General features: G+C 40.9%; 1 protein-coding gene across 1 annotated transcript in view; it reads right to left on the bottom strand.

Moving 5' to 3' along the window:
- The window catches only part of TUBGCP3 (tubulin gamma complex component 3), a 48,502-nt gene extending 42,035 nt beyond the window's left edge, over positions 1 to 6,467 (bottom strand). Inside the window, exon 1 of the mRNA XM_058824960.1 lies at positions 6,244 to 6,467. Within this exon, the coding sequence (XP_058680943.1) occupies positions 6,244 to 6,319 (76 nt within the window). The 5' untranslated portion in view covers positions 6,320 to 6,467. The remainder of the gene's footprint in view (positions 1 to 6,243) is intronic.
- Positions 6,468 to 23,055: the final 16,588 nt, after the last annotated feature.

Here is a 23,055-nt window from a genome sequence, read left to right as displayed (position 1 = left end):
TAGCCATCTTGGCTTGCATCAGAAGAAAGGTGGCCAGGAGGTCAAGGGAGGTGATTCTCTCCTTTACTGTGGCCTCATGAGACCCCACCTGCAGTGCTGCATCCAGCTCTGGGGTGCCCAGCACAAAAAGACTTGGACCTGTTAAGAGCAGCTCCTCTGGAGGCCACAAAGATGCTTAAAGGGCTGCAGCACCTCTCGTGTGAAGCCAGGCTGAGAGAGCTGGGGTTGTTCAGCCTGGAGAAGGGAAAGCTCTGCGCAGAGACCTTATTGTGGCCTTCCAGTACTTAAAGGGGGTTATAAAAGAGAGGGAGAGCAAATTCTTACATAGGCAGATAGTAATAGGACAAGGAGGAGAAACAATTGTAAAATAAAAAAGGAGACATTTAAACACCATGCTAGGTAGAAATTCTTTACAGTGAGGATGGTGAGACACTACAGCAGATGGCAAGAGAAGCTGTGGATGTCCTGTCCTGGAAGTGCTCAAGGCCATGTTGGATGGGTTTTGAGCAACCTGATATAGTAGAAGGTGACCCATCCAATAGCAGCAGGATTGGAACTAGATAGCCTTTAGGATACCTTCCAAATGAAGCCTTTCTATGACTCTATGAAGTATTAATGAAAAAAATTAATTTTACATCAGTCTTCTGATTTAGTCAATTATCTTAAACTTCTCTTCTGTTGATGAAAAATTTTAGTTGAAGTATTTTAAGATTATTGTTAATATTTTGATGCACAGCATAGGAAACAAATATTTTTAAATTCTGTTAATATGGCTGGCTCTTGTTGCCTTGTTAGTAAACAGATCTGAGTACTGTCCCACTGGACTATCAACAACTCTGTCATAATCTTTTCAGAACTTTTCCTCACTGGGAATCTTTGCCACTTTTGCCAACTCCCACCTGCTCTGTTATTGGCATAGGTAAAACTCCCTCCATATCACACTTTGAACGAACTCTACGCTTTTCCCTAGGCATTAAATTTTAACATGTATTCCAATAATTCAAAGTTTCAAACACCAAAATCAAACAGCACTAACAAAACTGCCCCTGACACTCTGGAGATGAAATTGAGGCCACGGTATGGACTTCAGGTAGCAAACTGCTCCCCAAAGACTGAAATGCTACTTTACTTTCTAGAGCATGCACACCTCCAACAGTACTTTGGCACACAAAAATCTTCTTAGCTTTCAAACTCAAATAGATTTAGCTTGAATATTTACAGCAATTCCATTTGTTTCCATTGGAGGCACTATGAGTTCTTAAGAGTTTTAAGATTACCAGAAGGTTTGTGAAAGACAGCTAAGAACACGAAATTCTTTGTCAGGACGAAAACCACTGTCCAAAGACAGGCGTGTGACCCTGTATAACTGCTGGAGCATACAAACACAGGGGAGGAAAAGAAAATTATAGAAACTACTGCACAGGTAAGCAAGCTCCCTGCAAGATCAGGTGTAAGTATAAAAATGAGTGGATAGCCTGGCAGAACACAGCAGGTAATATAAAGCCAGTGCAGTAATTCTTAGACACTATGAGAACATGTGAAGAGAGAGGTCAGCAGCAGCTCCACCTGCAGGGGCAGAGACCCCAAACTAATCCCAGTATGACTGCAGAACCACAGCACCACACAAAGCTTGACACCCTTGTGACGTCTGGCTAGAGCACAGCAACAGAAAGCTTTCCAACACTAGTTTTAGGGAAAGAAAAGTTCAGGTAGATAATTTAAAAAAAAACAAAACAGACAGACACCTAAACAGTTCTTCCACACAACTCAGTAGACATTGTAATGAATTTCTCAGATGCAGAGCTGTTTGCAAAAAAGTAAATCCCAATAACTAGGCCTATGCAGCTGAGTGGTTCTGGAAACAAAGCAAGCCCTCCACTTAGGGGATGATCCCAAAAGGGAGAAGAAAGAGAAGATGGCTCCACCACTGAGAGCCTGAAGTCATAGTCCATCAAACCACAAATTCACTTCAACATTAATCTTTAACTAGCAGAAAAGGTGGAAGCCTTCTAAGGCCATCACAGGCAGAAACAAAAAATTCCTTGATGAGAGTTTATGGAAGACTTCAGGCAGGGGATTGCACAATGTAGACTTGGAAGGAGAGTAAGCCCACCTCAGCCTTAAGTGAACAATTACCACACAAACATTATATAAACAGAACCCTTCATCTCCTCCTCCAGCTGCAGCTTCCTCACAAACATAACAACACACAAGTGCTGAGAAGGAACAAAGGGAGAACAAAAATTCTCAAGTAGAAACTCAGGGAATGCACAGGCAGGAACAACCATTAAATCATCGAACATCAATTCCTTCATTATTTAACAATTAAATTTCACTCAATTTCATCAGCACCTTGTACTCCACATTCACAGCAGGTTAACTACACAAATGGTCTAAGATGGATGTTTTCAGCTCCTTGTCTTGAATTGTTAGTAGAGATTTCTCTACTAAATTTAAAGATCTTTCAAGTATCTAATGTTTTTGCTGCTGAACTCTGTAGGAGTACTTGAACATCATAAATTACTTTCCAAAGACTAAACTGATAACACTTGCAAAGTTTGCTTCAAAAAAGAGAATGTGCATATACAAAGCAGCCTAACTCGACCATACACAAGGAGCAGAGAAGCTGCACAGTAACCACACACTAATACATTACTTCAAATTTATCCTGTGCTGAAAGGAACAGGAATTACACTGAAAAACAGCAAGATGCTAAACAGCTTGTCCAGTGGGTTCCTTACTGCCTTCAGATACATGCACCTTCCTCAACACAGAGGATACTAGTGCTAACAAAATTACCTCATTGTCTTTTATGTATTGCTTGGACATAGATATCAAGGGGGTTGGGGAAAAAAACACTACACAGGTTTCATGACTGAGACTTTCACAGAATTTTTGATTTATCAATCTTTATGCATTTGAAGTCTATAGCTGAGCTAACACATGTACTTCAGTTGACTGCTCCAAGGGAAATCTTGTCTCAAAGGCTGAGGTTTCAGTGCTAGCATTCCTCCTAACAAAGGAATAAAGAGCAGAGTAAGAACAGGCTTCCCATCTGTCACATGCATAAAAACATGGGTGATAAATGTGGCAGACAACCCAGGTTTTTTTTAGCTGTCACTTCAAAGAAGTCCTCAGATAATCCTCAAGTGTGCAGACAAGCAGACTACAGGTTGCACACAGAAACTTACTGTGCTTTTGGCCAAGATTTCCACTTTCATTAGTCAAACACAGAAAGGATTATAGTTACATTATCGGGATTCCAACACACATAAACAAGTTCAACATTTTAAAAACAATAAAAATACCCAGATCTCTTCCATGTTTTTGCACATACTGCTTGTAAATAAAATTATTATTCCAGTCAGGAGATACAGAGAGGTATCGAGGCTATGACTTCAAAAAACAGCTAGATAATAGGTTACTACAAGTGAGCCATCTCACCTCAATACTCATACTTCAGTTGATACTCACGCTCTTTTTAACTTTTCAAAGTATCACAGACCTAGATAATACTAAGAAACAAGCTTAGATTGAGTTTAGATTAGATTCCAAATATAAAAAAGAGTCATGAAGAAAACAGGACTAGATATTATAAAAATAATGTCCTTGAAAATGTATCCACTATAGCAATATAATTTATTTTCCCATTTTCTTAAAATTTGTTTTTGGAAATAGAACTAGTAATTAATAAAATAATTTGAGATTTCTGGTAGCAAATGTTTGAAATACTCTTAAACAAGAACATACACCAATTGTATCAGAAAAAAAAGTTTCCAAAGAATGCTAAAGGCAAGAAAGAGCTTTAAAAATAGAGCTAGAAGACTGCCTTAGAATTGTAGCCTGATGTGAAATACCCTTTAAAATACAGTTAAAACACTTGCTAAAAGAAACATGTGGTAATAGAAGAACACAATAAGAATTAAACAGTCTAGAAGCTACTGCTGATTTGGTGGAGATAGGAGAAGAGGAGAAATTTGCCATATCCTGATAAAATCTTACAACAGGAATTCTGACACAGAAATACTATAGATTCTGCAAAAAAAAATACTGCCTTACAGAAGACTTAAAAATGCAATGGAGAAGGAAAAGATTTTGAAAAACAAAACACAGCAATCAATAGCTTTGATCATTGAATTATTCGGGTTGAAAAATACCCTTAATATCTTAGAGTTACATGGAGTGTTTTCTGTGAAGGAGTACCTACTCAACAGTTCAGGGAAGACAAAGATTCCCATTTCCTACCAACTTCACCAAGGTTCTCAGATGAACCACAGAATCACAAAATGGTTTGGGCAGGATGGGACCTTCAAAGACCATCTAGTCCACTTCTCCTGACATGGGCAGGGACATCTTTCACTTGATCAGGTTGTTCAAAATCCCATTCAGTCTGGTCTTAAACACTTCCAGGGATGGGATTCCCAACTCCTCTGGGCAACCTGTTCCAGTGCTTCACAACTCCAACTGTAAAAACTTCCTTCTCTGTGTCCACTCTAAACATCCTCTGTAATTGTTTAAAGCCATTACCCCTTGTTCTATCACTTTAGCCTTGGTAAAACACGTCTTTCTTATAAGCCCTCTCTAAGGACTGAAAGGCCACAGTGAGATCTCTGAGCAGAGCCTTCTCCAGGCTCAACAACCCCAGACCTGCTTTGGAGGAGAGGTGCTCCATTCCTCTCACCATTTCCATGCCCTCCTCTGGACCTGCTCTAACACACCCACATCCTTTCAGAACTGGGGACCCCAGAGCTGCATACAGCACTGCAGATGGGGTCTCACAAAAGCAAGAGCAGTGAGGGGAGAATCACTGCTCTCTACCTGCTGTCCTTGCTTCTTTTCAAGGAGCTCAGAATATGCTGCCCTTACAGGGTGCACATTACTGCCTTATGCCCAATTTTTCATCCACTCCCCACATCCTTCCCTGCAGGACTGCACTCAATCCACTCATCCCCCACTCTCTACAGATATTGGGGATTGTCCTGACCCAGGGGAGAACCTTGAGGTTCACACAGATGTGTTCATCAAGCCTGTCATGGTCTCTCTGCATGGCACTCCCTTCCCTCAGCACATCACCCGCACTGCTCAGCTTGGTGTCATCTGCAAACCTTCCAAAGGCACTCTCAAGCCCACTGTCTATGTTATTAATAAAGATATTGATGACTGTCAATCCCAATACAGACCTCTGAGGGACACCACTTCCTACTGATCTTCATTTTGACATTGAGACAGTGACTACAACTCTTTGGATGTGGCCATGCTGCCAGTTTCAGTTTCTCATTCACCAAACAGTTCATCCATTAAACCCACAGCTCTCCAACTGAGAGACAAAGATGGGGTGTGACACCACGACATGCTGTCTGCAACACATGGAAACAAAGGCTGAGAAACAGACAATATATATATACGCACCTTGTTACACACTTTCTAGATTTCTAAAATAGCAATAATCCACATGTAGGCCATGTTCTAATAATTTTTTACAACAAGTAATGCTCAAAAGTCTTAGTTACTATCCTGGAAATATCTAAAGGCATTTGTCAGAAGAAAGGGGCATGAAGAGAGGAAAGAATAAGGGACTTAACAGCCATTACAAGCAAGGGAGAAAGTCGTCTCTCATACAAGAAAAAAGATGCATTAAGAGCTTCTGCATGAGTTTCCCTAGTGAGCCATGCTGATAAACAGAGCCACTTAAAAAGGAGACTCAGCAGATGCACGCCTTCCTTCCCACCCCTCCGACTACCTACTAAAAACAGTCTTCGCCTTGACTGCAAGGGGGAAACTTACGCAAACAGACAAGAGATTCATTCCCCTGCTGGAGGCTCACAGCAGCACCAAGGACCTGTAGCGGACCTGGCGCACGTCAATGGCTCCACTCGAGCGGGCACCGGCGGGAGGCGGAGGATCCTCAGCCCGCACACGGAGCCCCCGATCGCCCAAACACCCGGGCACCGCTGTCCCGCTCCCCGAAGAGGAGAGCGCCTTCACGGGCCGGCCAAACGCCCTGGGGGAGCCGGAGGGGGAAGGCACGGAGCCGTGTCCGGCCGCCTCCCGCGGCAGGGCTCCGGCTCGCAGGGCCGCTGCCGTGCCCGGCCGGCCCCTCGGCACTGCCCGGGCTGCCGCCCCCGGGCCGGGAGGCCGCCGACGCTCCCTGCCGAGGGGCCCGGCACCTCTCCAGCCCTGCCGGGGCAGCCCCCGCGGGCTCCGAGCGCTGCCGGCGGGGGAATGGCGGGGGGACGCCGTTACCTTCGCTCTTGCCCAGGATGCGGCAGCACAGGCTCTGCAGCAGAACGTTGGGCGATTTTTGGTCCGGAGTCGCCATCGCCGCGATGGAGGCAGGAGGCGGCACGGGGGCCGGGAGCGGGCGGCAGAGCCGGAACACGGCGGAGGGAAGGAGGGGGCCGAGGACGCGCCGCCCGGACGGCAGCGCAGGGAGCCGGCGGCACCTCCCGCTCCCGCCTACGGCGCCATTTTCACGGGACCCGCCGAAAGCCGCAGCCGCGGCCGCGCACCCACCCACAATGCCCCGCGCGGCGGTTCCGGGGCAGGCACCGCCCCCGCGGGCAGGCCCGGGGCGGGAGCGGCCGGCGGCCCCGGCACCGGCACCGGCACCTCCGTGCTCGGGAACGGCTCCCAGCCAGCCCCAGGGTCTCTCAAATCATGTTCCATCAACGCACGCATTCACTGCAACACACCTCTTCTACCGAGTGCAGGAGGTGGAGGCCTCCGCACGCCATGGCGGGCAGGAGCGAAAAAGTCCTTGATGGAGTGCTGACAGAGGGCTTCAGACGGGGGGCTGCACAATGCAAACACGGATGCCGAGTAATTCTCTTGCCAAAGCAGGTTCTTTCACCCGGTGTGCTAGAGGCCAGTACATACACAGAGTCGAGGTATTTTTGATTTATTTACGGCTGAAAGGGGTGCTGGGTGGCAGATTCACAAAGCCGGGATCCCAACTATCAAAACTCTTTACTATTTATACATTTTAGTAAGCAAAGGAATTAGTGTTTATTGGCTACAAGTTACATAGTTCTCTTCTTCATTAGTATTCTATCTTCTATTAATGATTCCATTGCTTCTCATCCTTAGTCCACATTCTCAGTCTTTCTCTTGAGTCAGTGGCCATGAGTTGGGTCACAATCTCATCCTGCCAGAATTACCTTTTAACCCAGTCAGAGCTGATTTCAGCACAGCTCTTGAGTTATCTTTGTTATTTATTTCTTGGAAGTTCTGCTAGATGTCCTTGTGACATCCAAATTCTGCATTCTTTGTGTCCACCATCAGTGGTAAATCCTTCATCCCAAGTTTTGTTAACCTCCCCCTGGTCTGAGATCATTGAAACTTATCAAGCCCTAAACCTTAACAAAGCAATTCTTCCAACAACTAATTTGTCTTTCTGACACCTGGACATCACTAACAGCTTTTTAGTTGCTCTATGTTTCACACATTAAATCTCCTTTTCTTGTTGTTTAGGCTTAAAAGTATACAAATATCAAACATCAGAGGACATACTTTCTTCAGAAACATTTACATATTCCGCAGTTTGCAACAATCCCACATTAGCTGTAAATGCTACGTACAGACATCCTCACAAGTGCTGAAAAGGAGGACAGCCAAGGAGAACAAAAATTCTGAAGTACAAACTGAGGGAATGTACAAACTGAGGCAGGAGCAACCATTAGATTGTTGAAACTCAATTATTTTTTGTTATTTACCCATTAAATTTTGCCCAATTACATCACTACCTTATATTTTACATTCAAAGCAGGCTAACTACACAAATGGTTTGAGATGCAGATTCTCACCTTGTTAGGAATTTTTACTAGAAAGTTCCTAACTAAATTTGAAGATCTCACAGGTATCTAAGGCTTTTGCCCCCAAACTCCATAGGAGTAATTGAACACAGTGAATTACTCATGGGCAGGTCAGGTTCACTTACTGCCCCCAGAGAAGAGCAGGCCCTGGGGTAGCTGCACTTCTGTGATTTCCTGCCTTGGGGATCAAGGCTCATTTGTGGCTTTTCCACACAAAGTGATGATGAAGCAGGGTGGGTTTGGAAAAATGTGTTAGGATGCTGCACCCATGTGAGCCTGTCCTGCTGTGCCGGGCAGCTGGCTGTCCTCAGTCCCTGCAGAGGGCCTGGGCCCTGGCTGTGGGGCAGTGTGGGGACCAGGGACAGCACAGTCACAGCTGGTCTTTGCTGCTGCCTGGGACCTGCTCTGTCACCATGATATTTTCTGAAAAATCCCTTTGTTAGCATTCAAAAACACATAATCATGGAGCGATTATATGCGGTGCTTTTTATAAAGAGCTCTGGGAATCGGGGTATCATACATCCGAAATGATCATGTTATATCCCCTATCGTTACATAACTTTCATGTTAATTATTAAACTTATATTGTTCTATTGTGTACATAAATTTAGCCCCTCTCTGAATTTCCAACACAGTTTCTCACTATTCTTCTTATGGTTATATAATAATTACATTTAATTACTAAACAATCATCACATCTAACAATTATATAATTTATCATACTGCTTACGCAGGTGCAGTTGATCTGGGAAAGCACAAAGCCTAACATTTTAGATTCTATCTTTAACTTTTTCCAGGGTTCCACTATCACCTTTGCCAGGATTTTTCCCCTGAGAAGCCTCAGAAAAGAAATGTAAATAATTTTCTGATTGTTTTGGAATGTGGTCTGGAAATTGTTACCAACATGTGCATCTTTGATTGGTTGGTTCCATGTGAATTGTTTTAACTTAATAACCAATCACAGCCAGCTGTGTCAGACTCTCTGAGTCTGGCACAGGTTTTTATTATTCATTCTTGTCTGGCCTTCTGATGTCTCTCTTTCTTGAGTATAGTTTTAGTATAATAATATAATATAATATAATATAATATAATATAATATAATATAATATAATATAATATAATATAATATAATATAATATAATATAATATAATAGCCTTCTGGAAACTTGGAGTCAGATTCTTATTTCTCACCTTGTCCTGGGGACCCTCACAACACCATAACAATTGGTGACCACGCTGCTTCTCAGGCTTGTCACCCCTAGCACAGACTGATGTTACCAGGTGTCTGAGTTCCATCTCTTCAGTAAATTCATGCTGTGTCCAGCCCAAAATACATGCTTGGGAAATAGTTATCATCCTTATGCTGCTGGAGTCCTGCATAACCTGTATGGGGTGATTGGAAATGCTGTAGCAGCAGCAGCCAGGTGGGCTGGTGCACTGCTGGCCATGGACAAATTCATTCCTGCTGTGCAGCACATGGTTTTCTGCAGCCCCAGTTGACTTCATTGTCTCCACAGCCACAATTTTGTTTGTATGCTTTCTACAGGCACGTACACATGGCCTTTCATTATGGGAACATTACAGATGTAAACATCAGCTCATTGCTAGCATTACTGCTAGAAACAAATCACAGTGGCAAGCCAAGAACTGAAACACATTGAGGATGTATGGCAAGTCATTGCTTGGAATATTCTAGTAGAAACCTTCATAGTCTCATCACTCACACTATAACACTTCAGTTCTTCCTGATACATTCTTTAGATTCTTTTACTTTTTTTTTTTTTTGAGAAGTAAAATAGGACCCCAAACTAATAACTTTATCCCATGTAAATATGGGTTGTAAGCTCAATTTTCAATAGTTCTGAAATAAAGACTTCAAAGATGTTGTGAGCTTTATTTTTTTTGTACTGAACAGCAGAAGAGTCTCTGTTCCATTTTTCTGCCCAAAGCAAACACAGTTGTGCTACAAAGGGCTGGTGACTCACCACTGCTGCTAGTCACTTCAGATTTAGATTCCACCTTGGAAGGTGTTAATCTAGCAAGCAGCAAATATGGTTCTCACATGAGGCCAAAAAATAATTTTGGCAATTATATCTGTAAGTGGTATTCCTTTATAAAACCTTAACATTCCAAGGGAATCCAGTCACTCACAAATATCCTGTTACTGCTTTTAAGTGGATATTACTTACTGGTCACACTAGTTCATTTTAACTGAGGCAATTGTGTCACTGGTCTGAAATCAGAACACATTACAGAGCAGCACAGTGAGAATGTGCCATTGAAATGGGTGCACTCAGGCCTCCAGCAAGCAGAAGTACAAACACAAACCTAAGCTTTTCATCTTAAGCACAACCACATGCTGTGTTGTGCTTCTGAAGTAGTGTGACAGCCAACCATTCTGTTACATTACTGACAATGTATTCTCTCATTTCTAGTCTCTTTTTCCTAAGGAAATGAGGCTTAATGCAGTTATTCTGTATGTCAGTGCCTCCTCATAGCTCCTGGATCTCATCATCAAGTTTAAACAAATTCAGCAGAGGGATAGAGTTCTTAAGGATATTAGTAAAACTTAATGGCATTCAGCAGCTGGGAGTACTAAGGCCTAAGTCAGTCCCCCCTTGAAAAGAAAGGTAAGAGCTTACTTCTCTCTGCTGTGTTTGCCCTTGGCAAAGCAGCTGATTGGTGTGCACACACCTGGGCAGGCAGACACATCCTAGCTCTGAGCCACCTACAGTGCCAGCTCTGCTTGCCCAGCCTGATGGATGGATGATTTAAGAACGGAAGGGACAGAGAACTCTGGAAATAGTGTGGAAAGTAGTCAGAAAGAGACAAGAGGGATGGAAAATGGAGAGAAACTAAGCTTCATTAGTGTCACTCCTCACAGACCTCCTTGCTTTTTTTGTAATAGAAAGAATGAATCCTAAAATCCTGTTTAGAAATGCTAATTCTGACAAAGCAGGTTGCTAGCACATGCAGCTTATTGTGGTTTTACCAACTCTGGTACAAGTATGATTGCTTAAATCAGCTTAAAAAATCTCATTACCAATGAGAAAGCAAAAAATATAAACTATTTTCTTACTATATAGCTATAAGCTTGGTGCATCTTGCTGCTTGGTCTCTCAGCGTTGTTTAAAAAAACGTTATTGCTGCTCAGATTTCTCACAGTACAGAATGTTCATCAGTTAGCAGACTTAGATGTGTGCTTTTAAAATTATGATAGTGTCTTACAAGAAAATCAGCTCATCCTTAGAAGGTTAAGGGGACTTGTGTTTCAGATCTGCTACTTAAAGATCATATTTCTGATAGTAAATAGCTTTATAATGAAAGAGCATGCAATGAGATCCAGCAGGAGGTGGAAGCTGAAGCTTGCCAAAGTAAGGCTAGAAACAAATGACAGTTTTAATTCAATAAGGATATTCACTCACTAGAGATAGATGTTTAAAAGCATGGCACTTTATTCATATCTGAAACATTTTAAATCACCCTTCTAATCTAGACTTAGTGACCAGATATGAACTGACATGGGAGGTACTGAGTTGCAGTTCCATTCTGCGCAAGATCAGTCTGTAGGGTATCATTGTCCCTTTTAATCTTAAATCATCTAAATCTAATCAATAGTACTAAGCAAAAAAATCTTATCCTTACAAAAAACCTAAAGGTTAATTGTGCTGGTTTTGTGTATTCTACTTTGGTTATGCCTACAGGGCGCAATACCTTAGACACCTTTTGCTGTTCATGGGGCACACCAAAAGCAGTAGGGAATAATTTTTTACACCTCCAGCATTTCAATGTGCTGGACAGACTTTTTTATGTGTCATGTAGCCAATGTTAAGAATTAGAGTGGCTGGAAATAGGGATGGATACTGTGTGTGCCTTAGTTAGCATATGGCAGCCCTGGAAGTACAGCAGCTGGGCCTCTCCTGGCTCCAGCACCGCGTGGCTTCTGCCCCTAAGCATGTATTTTCCACACAGGCAATCTCATAATGGCCTAGAGCCCTACTATGCTGAGTCTGCAGCATTAAAAGGGTATTAAACAGATCTCATTTTTGAAAGGCCATATGTTTTAGGATGATGTTCTGTGACTCAGTTTCAGATGCATGTCCCTGTGCACAAGTGGGGCTCAGATGAAGAGAGCGTTTAATCCAGTTTAACCCTCCTGCTCATGTTAGTTCTGCATTGCAGCCTATTTGTTGTGACTGTCACAGTATTACTACCACCTCTCCATTTTCAAACCCTTCACTTCAGCTGTTCCCCTGTTGACTCAGGAGCCTGACTACATTATGGAATGTAATGTAACTTTCATATACTTACAGAAAGTCTACTGAATCAGTGTTATTCTATCAAAAAAAACCAAAAACTTGCATTTCCCAATACTTAAAGAGAGGCCAGAAACTATGATTTAAGCTATATAAGAGCAAAACAAAGGACATTTTAATTTTTTTTTCTTTGGGATTTTTATTCAAACTTGTAAAAAAATAACAGTTTTAGATCACAGAATCACAGAATGGGTCAGGGTGGAAGTGGTCATCTGGTCCAATCTTCCTGCTCAAGCAGGGTCATCCTAGATCGTTTGGCACAGGATTGTGTCCAGGCAGTTCTTCAATATCTCCAGTGAGGGAGACTCCACACCCTCTCTGGGCAACCTGCTCCAGTGCATGGTCACCCACACAGTAAGGAAGTTCTTGCTCATGTTCAGGTGGAACTTCCTGTGCCTCAGTTTCTGCCCATTGCCTCTTGTCCCATTGCTTGGCACCACTGAGCAGAGCCTGGCTCCATCCTCTGACACCTCCCTTCAGACACTGACAGACACTGACACAGTCCCCTCTCAGCTGTCTCTCCTCAAGGCTGAACAGCCCCAGCTCCCTCAGCCTTTCCTCACAAGAGAGATGCTCCAGTCTGTAACCACTCTGAAGCCCTCTGCTGGCCTGCTCCAGGAGCTCCATGTCTCTCTAGTTCTGAGGAGCCCAGAACTGGACGCAGCACTGCAGATGAGCCTCACTAGGGCTGAGTAGAGGGGCAGGATCTAGATCAATAACATTAACTATCTAGATTAATAATACTCCTCTCCTATAAAATGGAAGTAGTATTGATGTTTTGCATCTTGGGACAGTTTTCTTTCTTCTGCTGGTGCCTTGGCTATCTGAGAAGTTTCGTTTTTTCCTGTACTCTTTAGTCACAAACAGAATTCCTTTCCAACAGGAAGACGCACAGACAGATGCACATTGAAGCCCAGTCCATAGTAAATGCTATTGATCCCACAGGGGTAGACACCATCATACATCTTTCCAAAGAACCATGTAGCTGCAGCCAGCAAAAAGATTCCAACAAGCTCAGTAAAACTACCTGACATTTTCTTAGTCCTGTACTGTCTGTCATATCACAGTCATGTTACATGTATGGAGTTTCAGTAAAAAATCACATCAAATCATCTTCTGCCAGCAAGTGATTCCATACAAATATTTTGCAAGAACACTTCTATTTTGTCAAAACTCCCTAAAATACTGTCAAAATATTATTGAAAGTTAAAGCAACTTTATGGCAATTATTTAATTTTAAAAATCAGAGCAATCATTTTGGAAGGGAGCCTGGAATGAAGCCCTGTAATAAAACTGAGTTAATATTTCTAAATATATATATTTCATTTTTAATAGATCATCAGCTTTTCCATAAGAGTTTTGACCATATCTGGCTTCAGTATTTTAGAGCAAAATGTTTTATCTTTATCAGCCATAGAAAAAGGTGTGGGGGGGGAAACTATCAAAATAGGAATAAAAAAATGGAATGTAGCAAACCAGTAAAAAAAGATGTGCTAATGTATTTATAAGGAAATTATCTCTATGAATGTGATAATATCACTAGGCAAACATAACTCATTAAATACAGCATAAGTCAATAATAAAGCTCTATAAAGCATTGTGATGCTATGCAAGGAGGAATGACAAAATAATTGGCATTTTCAGATTTTTTTTTTTTTTTTGGTGGCTGTTTATTTAACTTTAAAGCAATAAAGTCAGAGTTGGGGGTTTTACAGTATTATTTTATTTTAAGAACCTTACTTTGTTTACTCATTTCCCCAGGCATATATTTCTCATTCCAGTAGCAACACTTCATGTCTATGTGAGCTGAAAGCCTCAAGGTCAAGGTTTGGGTTTTTCCTTACATCACAAGGAAGAAGAGAAAGTAACCTGTTGGCAAAGGACGACCCAATGGAGGAACCAACCATGTGCTTTTGTTTTAAATATCAAAAATATTAATGAACTGATAAGCAAATGTCATCTTGTGATTGTACCTGAGTTAGCTGTATTTAGGCAGTTTTCTGACAGTGTACTCTTTAGGAGTCAGTCTGAAGATTTCACTCTATGATGCTTTTTAGACTGTTTATTGATTTTTCTGCTGTCCTCTCAGTTTTTGGAGAGTTTATCCTGATGCTCATTTTTTCCTTTCCAATGAGCTAGTCAAGAAAATGATGTACTAGCTGTGTCCCTAGCTGTGTTAAATAGAGTAAACAGTTTTAAAAATAGAAGGAAACATTTTAATTTTCTTTCCTGCAGTACAGCAATTAGTCACTTTGTAACAATGTGTACCATACTTCCAGACAAAAATGACTGTCAAGGTAACAATATCCCCTGCAGAATACATCTTGAACTTCATCTTCCTACAAACATTGGAAGAAAAATTGCTACTCACTTTAGTGAACTCTTTGTCTTTATGAAGCTGATTATCCATCTCCTAAAGGCCACTTCATACCAGCCTGAGCTTTTTCCATTACAGTTCTTGAAGATTACTGACTTCATTCACACTATTGGGAGGAGTCTGTATATCACTATATATATTTTTAAGGGAAAACAAGCAAACTTCAATCCATAGCCTCCTTAAGAAAATAAGAACAATTCCTAGTTCCTGCCTATCACATTCTACCTGATGGTTATTATCCCATATATCTACATTAGTGGTTATGGCATTTTTCTGTTTCCTGCATGAAACTATCAAATAATTTTTCTATGCCTGGTTAAAAAACTACCATATTTGATTAGGTTAAGAGGTGCAATAAATAGGCCTGAGCAAGTGACTTTTAAGGCTTGACTTTATAAAGGCATGTAGAAATACATGCCCCTATTGCTGTTAAAGAACTGGTGGGTTTTAGGCTTGTAAATAATGTCTGTGAACCCAAGCCTACATTACATGCTCCCAGATGCTCAGATTATAGGAAACTAGAATTTCCAAGTGCAGCCAATTACTACCAGCATTGAACTGCCAGCAGTTGAGGGACAAAAGGAGCAGCACTGGAGCTGCAAAGCTTTGCCAGTTCTTAGGTGTGTGCTTTAGCAGGTGAACCACATTTGGTTCCTGTGTGCAGGAGATTTCATTGGCCTGAGGCAGGGTAGTTTTTATGTAGGTAACTTCTTATGTGTTACACTGTTCAAAGATTTCTTAAATATAAAATCTAGTGGGTTAGAAACCAATCTCAACACTTCCTCCCTCCTGAAGTTAAAATCATATTCTAGGAGAATCAGGCTCCCAGAGACAGAAATAAATACACACGAGCGATACAATCAGGTAGTAACTGGAGCCTTTGAGAATGAGGTTTGTTGAGTCTATTTCTTGGGTTTCCTCTGTGTGATTAGATCAGCTCTAAACTGAGAGCCTGTGTAGCCATATCCTGTGTTTCCATTTATAATGTCAGATAACACCTTCCATCTCAGGATGTCTGTCTCTGCACATATATTTTTAGTATTCTCCGAGGCAGAAAAGGGTTATAATCCCCATTTTATACAGAACAAAATGTGGAAATGTAGACAGGCAGAGGTGAAGCATTTTGCCTAAGGTTGTAAGGAAAAAAATCTGCCCAGTTCAGGAATACAATGCAGATATTCTCTTTTTCTTATACCTTAACTACAGAACTATTGTTCTTTCCTACTTAGAATGCTCTCAGTGTTTTTAAATGCTGCAATTATCCTTTGACTGGTTTCTATTTAAAGATAGGGATATACACTCAGCACTTCTCTCAAAGGCACAACAGCAGCATATATTTGTTAACAGATTGTTCAGGTTTCTCCAACCTCCTGAAGAAAGAAGTCATTATTATCTTCTAGAGCCAATATGGAGTTAAAAGTCAGAAAAACCTATTATCCTCAATATAAGAAAAAATAGCGAACAATGTGTTCCAGATAATTCAGAAAGAATACTTTTTCTCATGAAAATTGGAATTCACTGGATTATGATTATAGTTATCATTATTGCTTTATGAGGGAGAGAGTATAATAACAGTGGCATAATCTTTATGTAAAAGTCTTCTAATAATCTTGTTTAGTAATATCTTTTTTTCCAAAATGAGCTCTTGGCAATCTGAAGAAGTAAAATTTCCCTTCCATTGTTTCTGATATCTTAGAGAACTGCATGGTGAGCATTATTGTTCTGCTTTATAGGGACACTGTGAGACAACTAAATACGTGATCAAATAAGCAAACAAAACAGAATCCAGTCCAGGAAACTGTGCAGGTTCATTTCATTTCCCAGTCACTTCCTCTGCTGGACAGAAACACAACACAAACCAGACAGAGCTGTTTATCAAACCATTAAGATGGAAAACATCACACTGAGTCATTCCAACACAGTCTGCTTCACTGAATAGAGGAAGAATTTCAACAACAAACCTTATACAAGTTAATGCTTGAAAAATCAGTGTTAGATGAATATCATCGATTTTCCTCAATTGCCTAATATAATGTGAGGCATCTAAATTAAGTTATGGGCACCTTAGTATTATTGCCTACTTATATTTGCCTAATTATATTTGCCTAAGGGAAAAGTAGTCATGTTTATTGTGAGAGGGCTTCACAATTTTTACTGTTTACTTGGGGGTGCAGCACGGCTCACAGGGGGGGCCCAAATGTTGCTTACCTTTACATGGAAAGAGGAGCATAAGGAGGAGGTTATTGCATGCCCAAAGCTTGTTCAGTATGGGGTTGGGAAACTTGGAGGCTTAATCTTGTCAGAAGTGACTCTGGGTGTTGTATGTCAAGGTAGTTCTAATTCCAGATGACAGACTCCACATATCTTCATGTAAAATTAATATAATATCATATAATAAGGGAACTATCTATTTTAATAAGTACCAGCTTAGCTAATACATTGTGTGCATCTGGTAATCATAAATTTTCTGTCACTTTAATCCCCTACTCAATTTTAAAGATAAATTACTTATTGTTTGGAAATGGGAAAAGTTGTCTAGAGAAAGTTAACATGTTTAAAACTACAACTCTCAGCTGAAAACGATGGAAAGAGAAAACAGTTAGCAAACTCTGGATTTCTGATAAGAGCAAGTTGGTCTTCTACAATGTAATTTAATTTTAAAAATGAGGTCATTTGGCTGCATGATAAGAACAAGTTATAGACTGTTGGGAGAAATCTCCCCCAGCGAGGTCTCCAGGTTATATTTCTATCAGTGTTAGCTTCAGAAGATGCTGCTGAACAACTGCAACCTGAGAACACAAGAGTACCACAGCAGAAATGAGACAAATAAAACACAAATGCTGAGACATGACATTTAGTAAAACAAGCACCAGAGTCTGAATCCAATATTCTGCTACTACGAAGAGCAGAACAACACTAAAACAAGCCAGAGCTTAAGTTTGATCTCACAGAATCCTTTTCTCTGCTTGACCCAGCATCTTATCAGTAAGATGTGCTATAAATCTGCTTTCTGCTGCCAGTCAGCATGGAACAGTAAAGTTGGTAGTGTGGCTATTAGTTTTGTAATAACTTCAGTTGGATATTCCATATAAACCTGCTTTGTAATAACTTCAATTGTATATTCCAAATAAATCTGCTTTCATGTTCGTATGCCATTTGTAATGGCATACGAGCATGAAAGCAGGTTTATTTGGAATACCCAGCTGAAGTTATCAGTCCGGAGGAGGTTCTTTTGGGTCTTCAGAACGCTTAGAGGCAGAAGATGAGGGCGCTCTGCGGCACAGGGGGTTTGCAGTGCCCGGCGGTGCCCGGAGCCGGCGGCAGGTGTCGCTGCAGGAGGGCAGAGCCGCAGCCGCTGCTCCCGAGCCGCGCTGCGAGTGAGGGCCCCGCGAGGAGTGAGAGCCCGGCCGGGCGCGGGCCCAGCGGCTCTGCCTGCGGCCGCCTCGTCAGCCCCCTTATCAGCTGGCTGCGGGGATAACTGCACATCGGCAGGGACCAAGAGAGGGGCACGTACCCCCTAGTTAATAAAGGGCCTCTGTGGTATCCTTGTTTGCATGTAGACTGCAGCTCTCGCTTGGGAGAAGAGGGCTGTTCAGTTCTGCCTTGCTGTCCCCGGATGTATTCATTGTTCGACACATATTCCTGCTTTCTGCCCACTGTGGTGTTTGTGCACACTCTGGAGACAGTCCAGACTTGCCCAGAAACCAAACTGACTTCCCTATGCACACCACAGGGCATGGGCTCTTCCCTAAGCTTTTCCACTTTTGCTCGAGCAAAAGCCACAGCAGCAATTCATTTCTGCAGGTTTGCACTTAATCATTTCAAGTGTTAAAAACCCCTTTTTTAAACACTTGTGTTAAAAAAAGTGTGTGCAGCAGACAGATGCCTTTCTTTCCTTTCTACAGTTGTTCATCTAAGGGAGGAATACATGTCATCCCCTCATGGCTAAGTCCCTTTCATTTCTTACAGCCAGTGAAGCTTGCCAGACAGAGCAGACTGAGGTCCAGGGAAAGTTCGGTGAGACTGCTTCAAAGGTTGGAAAGGAGTGTATTGAAAAAGGGAAGATCTTCCACCTGTACACTTGCTCAGGGTTCTGTGTTACCCAGTCCCTCCAACAAAATCACTGCTTTTAAGGCAAAAGACAGATTTTGTGGTGATCACTAAGCAATACAACACCACCTGGGAATAAGGAATACATGAACATAATAAAGCAAGTAATTATACAAAATGTGCTACTCTCAGTATCTCTGTAAATGAGCACAGAGATTACATGAGGTACAGCTTCTAAGAGTCAAACCAGCTAGGATCTAGTTTTTGTGCCATTAGTGCCCTCCACTCTATCATGTCCCAGAGAAACAGGAGGTGATGGTACCCCTCTTCACATTTTCTCATCCAAAACTTCCCCAGCCTTCTGAGCAAAATCTCTGACTTACAAAACATCAGACTGAGTGCTTCATAAATTCATATGAGAGCAGAAGCTTTCTTGCACCAGAGGAGTGTGGTTTGAGCTGTTCTGTCTCTGTGACTCTCACTCTTGGGGCACATTTCTGAGTGTTTGCCTTGACAGACTGCTGTTGGACCACACATGTGCTCTGCATGCCCTTGTGTTCTTCTCCCTGAAGGCATTAAATATGGAGCAGCCCCATCTGCCGTTCCGTTCTTTTGCCATGCACACTCCAGAATAACAGAACTCTGTAGCAGTGGGGGAGGAGAAGAGGTTGTGAAAAGAGAACAAACACAAAAATATTTTTTTAGAATTAAAATTTGTTCAGAATCCAACAAATTATCAGGGGTGTTTCGGCAGATACATGAGATTTCAGCTCGGGATATCAATGCTGGTCAGGAGAGACAATAACATTCAGAATTTAAGTAACAAGAGGATGTTCAGATCCAGACACTGAAAATGGGATTGCAGAAGTCAGATCTAACTATAGAAAACACAGAACTGTACACCTACACCTCTTTTCTTAGATTCCTGATAAAATGACTTTCTGCTAGACCGGGTTGATCCCTTGAGTCCATCAGATATCATGTCCTAGTCCTTTGGGGAGCTGCAGAAGAGCTACAGATAATCCATTTTAGTTTTTTAATCCTAGATGAACAAATCCCACAAGTGCATGAGAGGACACGACACTGTCAAGCATGCCAGAGGAACTAAGTCAAATCAAAAAGGCACAATGTCACCCTTGGGAGAACAAGAGGAGGTATGCAGGACACAGCTTTCACTGCTGTGCTGCACGGGAGCCGGAGGCTGAGGCCATGACCTTCGGGACACCCTGCAGGATTCAGCTGCTGACCCAGCTCTTCTCTGCAGGTGTGAGGAAGGGTCGTAGGAGTTACTGCACATGTTTTGTTCAAGTTGGTGATTTTTTGGTGTGTATAGTTCACTCTTTGCTTTAAGATTATAAGTTTCATCTTGTCATTTATAGCAATTTTTTTTCCTAAATATAAAAACCAGAAGTGCATTTTATAACTTTTGGGCCATTATTCAAAACTTTCTTTCTGTCTCATGTCTTTTTGTACATACTTCTTAGAAACATTAATAATCTTGATAAAATATATTGGCATGTAACTTGTAAGATCATAATGAAATTAATATATTTATATTTTTACTAATAAAAGAAGTGATTTTAAATAAAAATAATAGAGAATTCAGTTGTCTGCTATGACTTACAGTAATCCATAAGTATTCAAAAGTAGCCATAAATTGCAGGAAGATCATAAATCTTAATAAAAAGAAAGAAATTATTACAATTAATCTAATATAAAAATGCATTGTTTGCTATACACTATGTTTTTCCTGTTTTTAAAGCATATCATCCAGTCAAGAAGCAAAGTACATAGTTTAGATGATTAGTTACATACACCAGAGAATGTACATCAAGACAGAGAGTAAAAGAATATTCATATACTGAATGCTGTTTGGTAGAGAAAACAAAACACAAACACTAAACAATCTCTTTGATATTACAGCAAGCTGATCAGGAGCTTCCAGAGCTCATTACAAGAATGCACTAAACAACAGTTAGCTTCATTTACTCTACAATGCAGAAAACTGACATTAATTTTGGATAGAAATTTTTCACTTATTCACTTTTATTATTCACTCAACCAGATCATGCATTTTTGAAGGCACAAGCAGATTTAACTTGAATATTTCAAACAGAATTAAATGTAGATGTCACTTAAAGAGTCCTTAAAACATCTTATGTCAGTGTAACTGAGATCAATTTTAGGTACAGCTGTCAGCTAAATAAAGGAAACAAAATTATTGACAGAGTTTACTTTGTTGTTCAGGTTAATTTTCTAGTTTTTTGTCATTTGTGCATGATTGCTGCTTCTCTCTTGCAGAATAGTACTGTTCTGTTCCAACATCTTTTGTGCTCTAAGATGCCAGCATAGAGCTTCAGTATTTGTTCCAGTAAACAGATTCCTCCAGCTCAATAACACTTCTCTTGGTTTGTTTGATGAGGCCGAGGTCAGGAAACAAAAGGATTTTGTTCTCCGGATACTGGATATTGCATTGCTGGAGTTGCTTTCAGCAGTCTATCGTGTTCTCCTGTTTCAAACTTAGATGACATAAAAACACTCCCACTGCTCTTCAGTCACGTTCTCCTCACTTGTATTCCACAGCACTTTTCCCCATAAAATATGTTCTTTCCCACTATCACTTTCCAGAAGTTCAGTTTGAGTTTAATAATATTTGAAATAGAATCTATCTGGCCTGTACCAGAGGGGGGAACAAAGGTTGTGCACAACTCCAGACTTTGTTTGGTTTTCAGTTGCTTCCTCCCTTTTGTCTAGTGACACACATTTCACAAAGGAATACAGACACCTCAGACACCTTCTCCACCTGCAGCCCATGAAACTTTAAAGGCACTTTTAGGCTCTTTACTTCCCCTTATCATGGAAATACAAGCGCTGTTCCACAAAGAAGTGGAACAGACATAAAGGGGGAGAAACTATTTAGCTATCTTTCTGTAATCTGCCAACATCCAGTGGTGTCTGAACTCAGAGCTCCACAGTATGGACACATGCTTCCCATATAGCCCAGACCACACCACAGAGAGGCCCAGGTATGTACTTGTTATCTAACTCTTTGCAATGCCTGGTTTGCCAAGCACTTTTTTTAGAAGTATATATCCAGAAGCAATTATTTTAATAACCTGAGTCTTTACCAAAAGACTGCCTGTTAGTATAGCTAGAACCCCACTTTCATCACAGTGATGCACAAAATTAAATCTATAATAATTTTAAACAATATTTTAATATTTCCTATACTTAAAAAACATAGCTTAATGATAACTAAAGAAAACACAAAAAACCAGTCAAAGGCAACACCACCAATTAAAGCATTTAATTTTATACTTTCATATTAATTAATTAATATATAATTAATAGATAAGAATTAATTCACAAAATAATTAATTAATATGCTTTAATTTTATACTTTAATTTTTTAAATATCTGACAATAAAGAACAATCACAATTTAATACATAGTTGCTCTTCACAAATACCATCTTCTTTTCCCATTACACTTCCATAATGCATTACTTGCCTGCTGCAAGTAATCATTTATTATTCTTGACAGGAATTCTGTCCCAAGCAGCCTCTGTGGCGATGATGTCAGGTGTAGCTCTGTGCTGGGAGAGCTGTGCAGAGAATGCATTGCAAGCACTGAGAAACAGCTGCGTGCACACCAGTAGGGCTCTCACAGGGGTGTGGCTGCTCTGTCTGACAGCACAGGAGTTATCCCAGGGAGCTTCAGCAGCAACATTCCCTCTTCCCACAGGCTGAGCACTGCTCACATCCCAAACTCGACCTGCTATGTATCTGGGCAATCTGCTGTGTGTATGTTTCTGCTGCAATTTTCTGTTGTTCATGATGTGATCATGACAAAACAAATTTAAATGGATAGTTACAATAATCCATTACCATTTATTTTCAGAAATTTTAGCAAATGCGTGTTTTTTGCATAGGCTGTTCATAACAAAACAGGTTTGTAATCTTCTATTCCCCTGCAGGCAATGACTTTCTGGCTGAAAAACATCTTTGACTTCCAATTGGAGAAGCAGGCAGAAAAGAGAGGAATATTTTAATTCCCTTTTGTAAAATACTGTGTCCTTGCTTTAGTCTTGAGATCTGCAAGGTACTTGGGGAATATGTCCTTTTAGACATTCATCAGCTACTCTATCACAAGATTTATGGTCTCTCTCCTTAATCTCTACAATTGAGGCATGTTAATCTTTTACATACATCAGTATATAAAATGTGGATTGATTAATAATTTAATTTCTCAGAAATCAAAAAGCACAACAACATCCTTTTGTCTTTCCCAGACCTTTCTTTTGACATGCATTCTAACCCATAGCAAAAATGTGTCAGCATTCCACATCACTAGAAATGTACTTCTTCTCATGTGAATTTTCAGACTGTTGTGCTGAATAGCATAGGTGAAATGTTATTTTAAGGTCTGAAATTTTCATGTTCTGAACAGCCATTGTGTGCATGCAGGAGAAAAAACAAAAATGCTTAATAGTAACAATATC

Source organism: Ammospiza caudacuta, chromosome 2 (assembly GCF_027887145.1).
Source record: "Ammospiza caudacuta isolate bAmmCau1 chromosome 2, bAmmCau1.pri, whole genome shotgun sequence".
NCBI lineage: Eukaryota > Metazoa > Chordata > Aves > Passeriformes > Passerellidae > Ammospiza > Ammospiza caudacuta.
The sequence above is the reverse complement of the archived record's forward strand: the minus strand, read 5'-3'. Positions and strand labels throughout refer to the sequence as shown.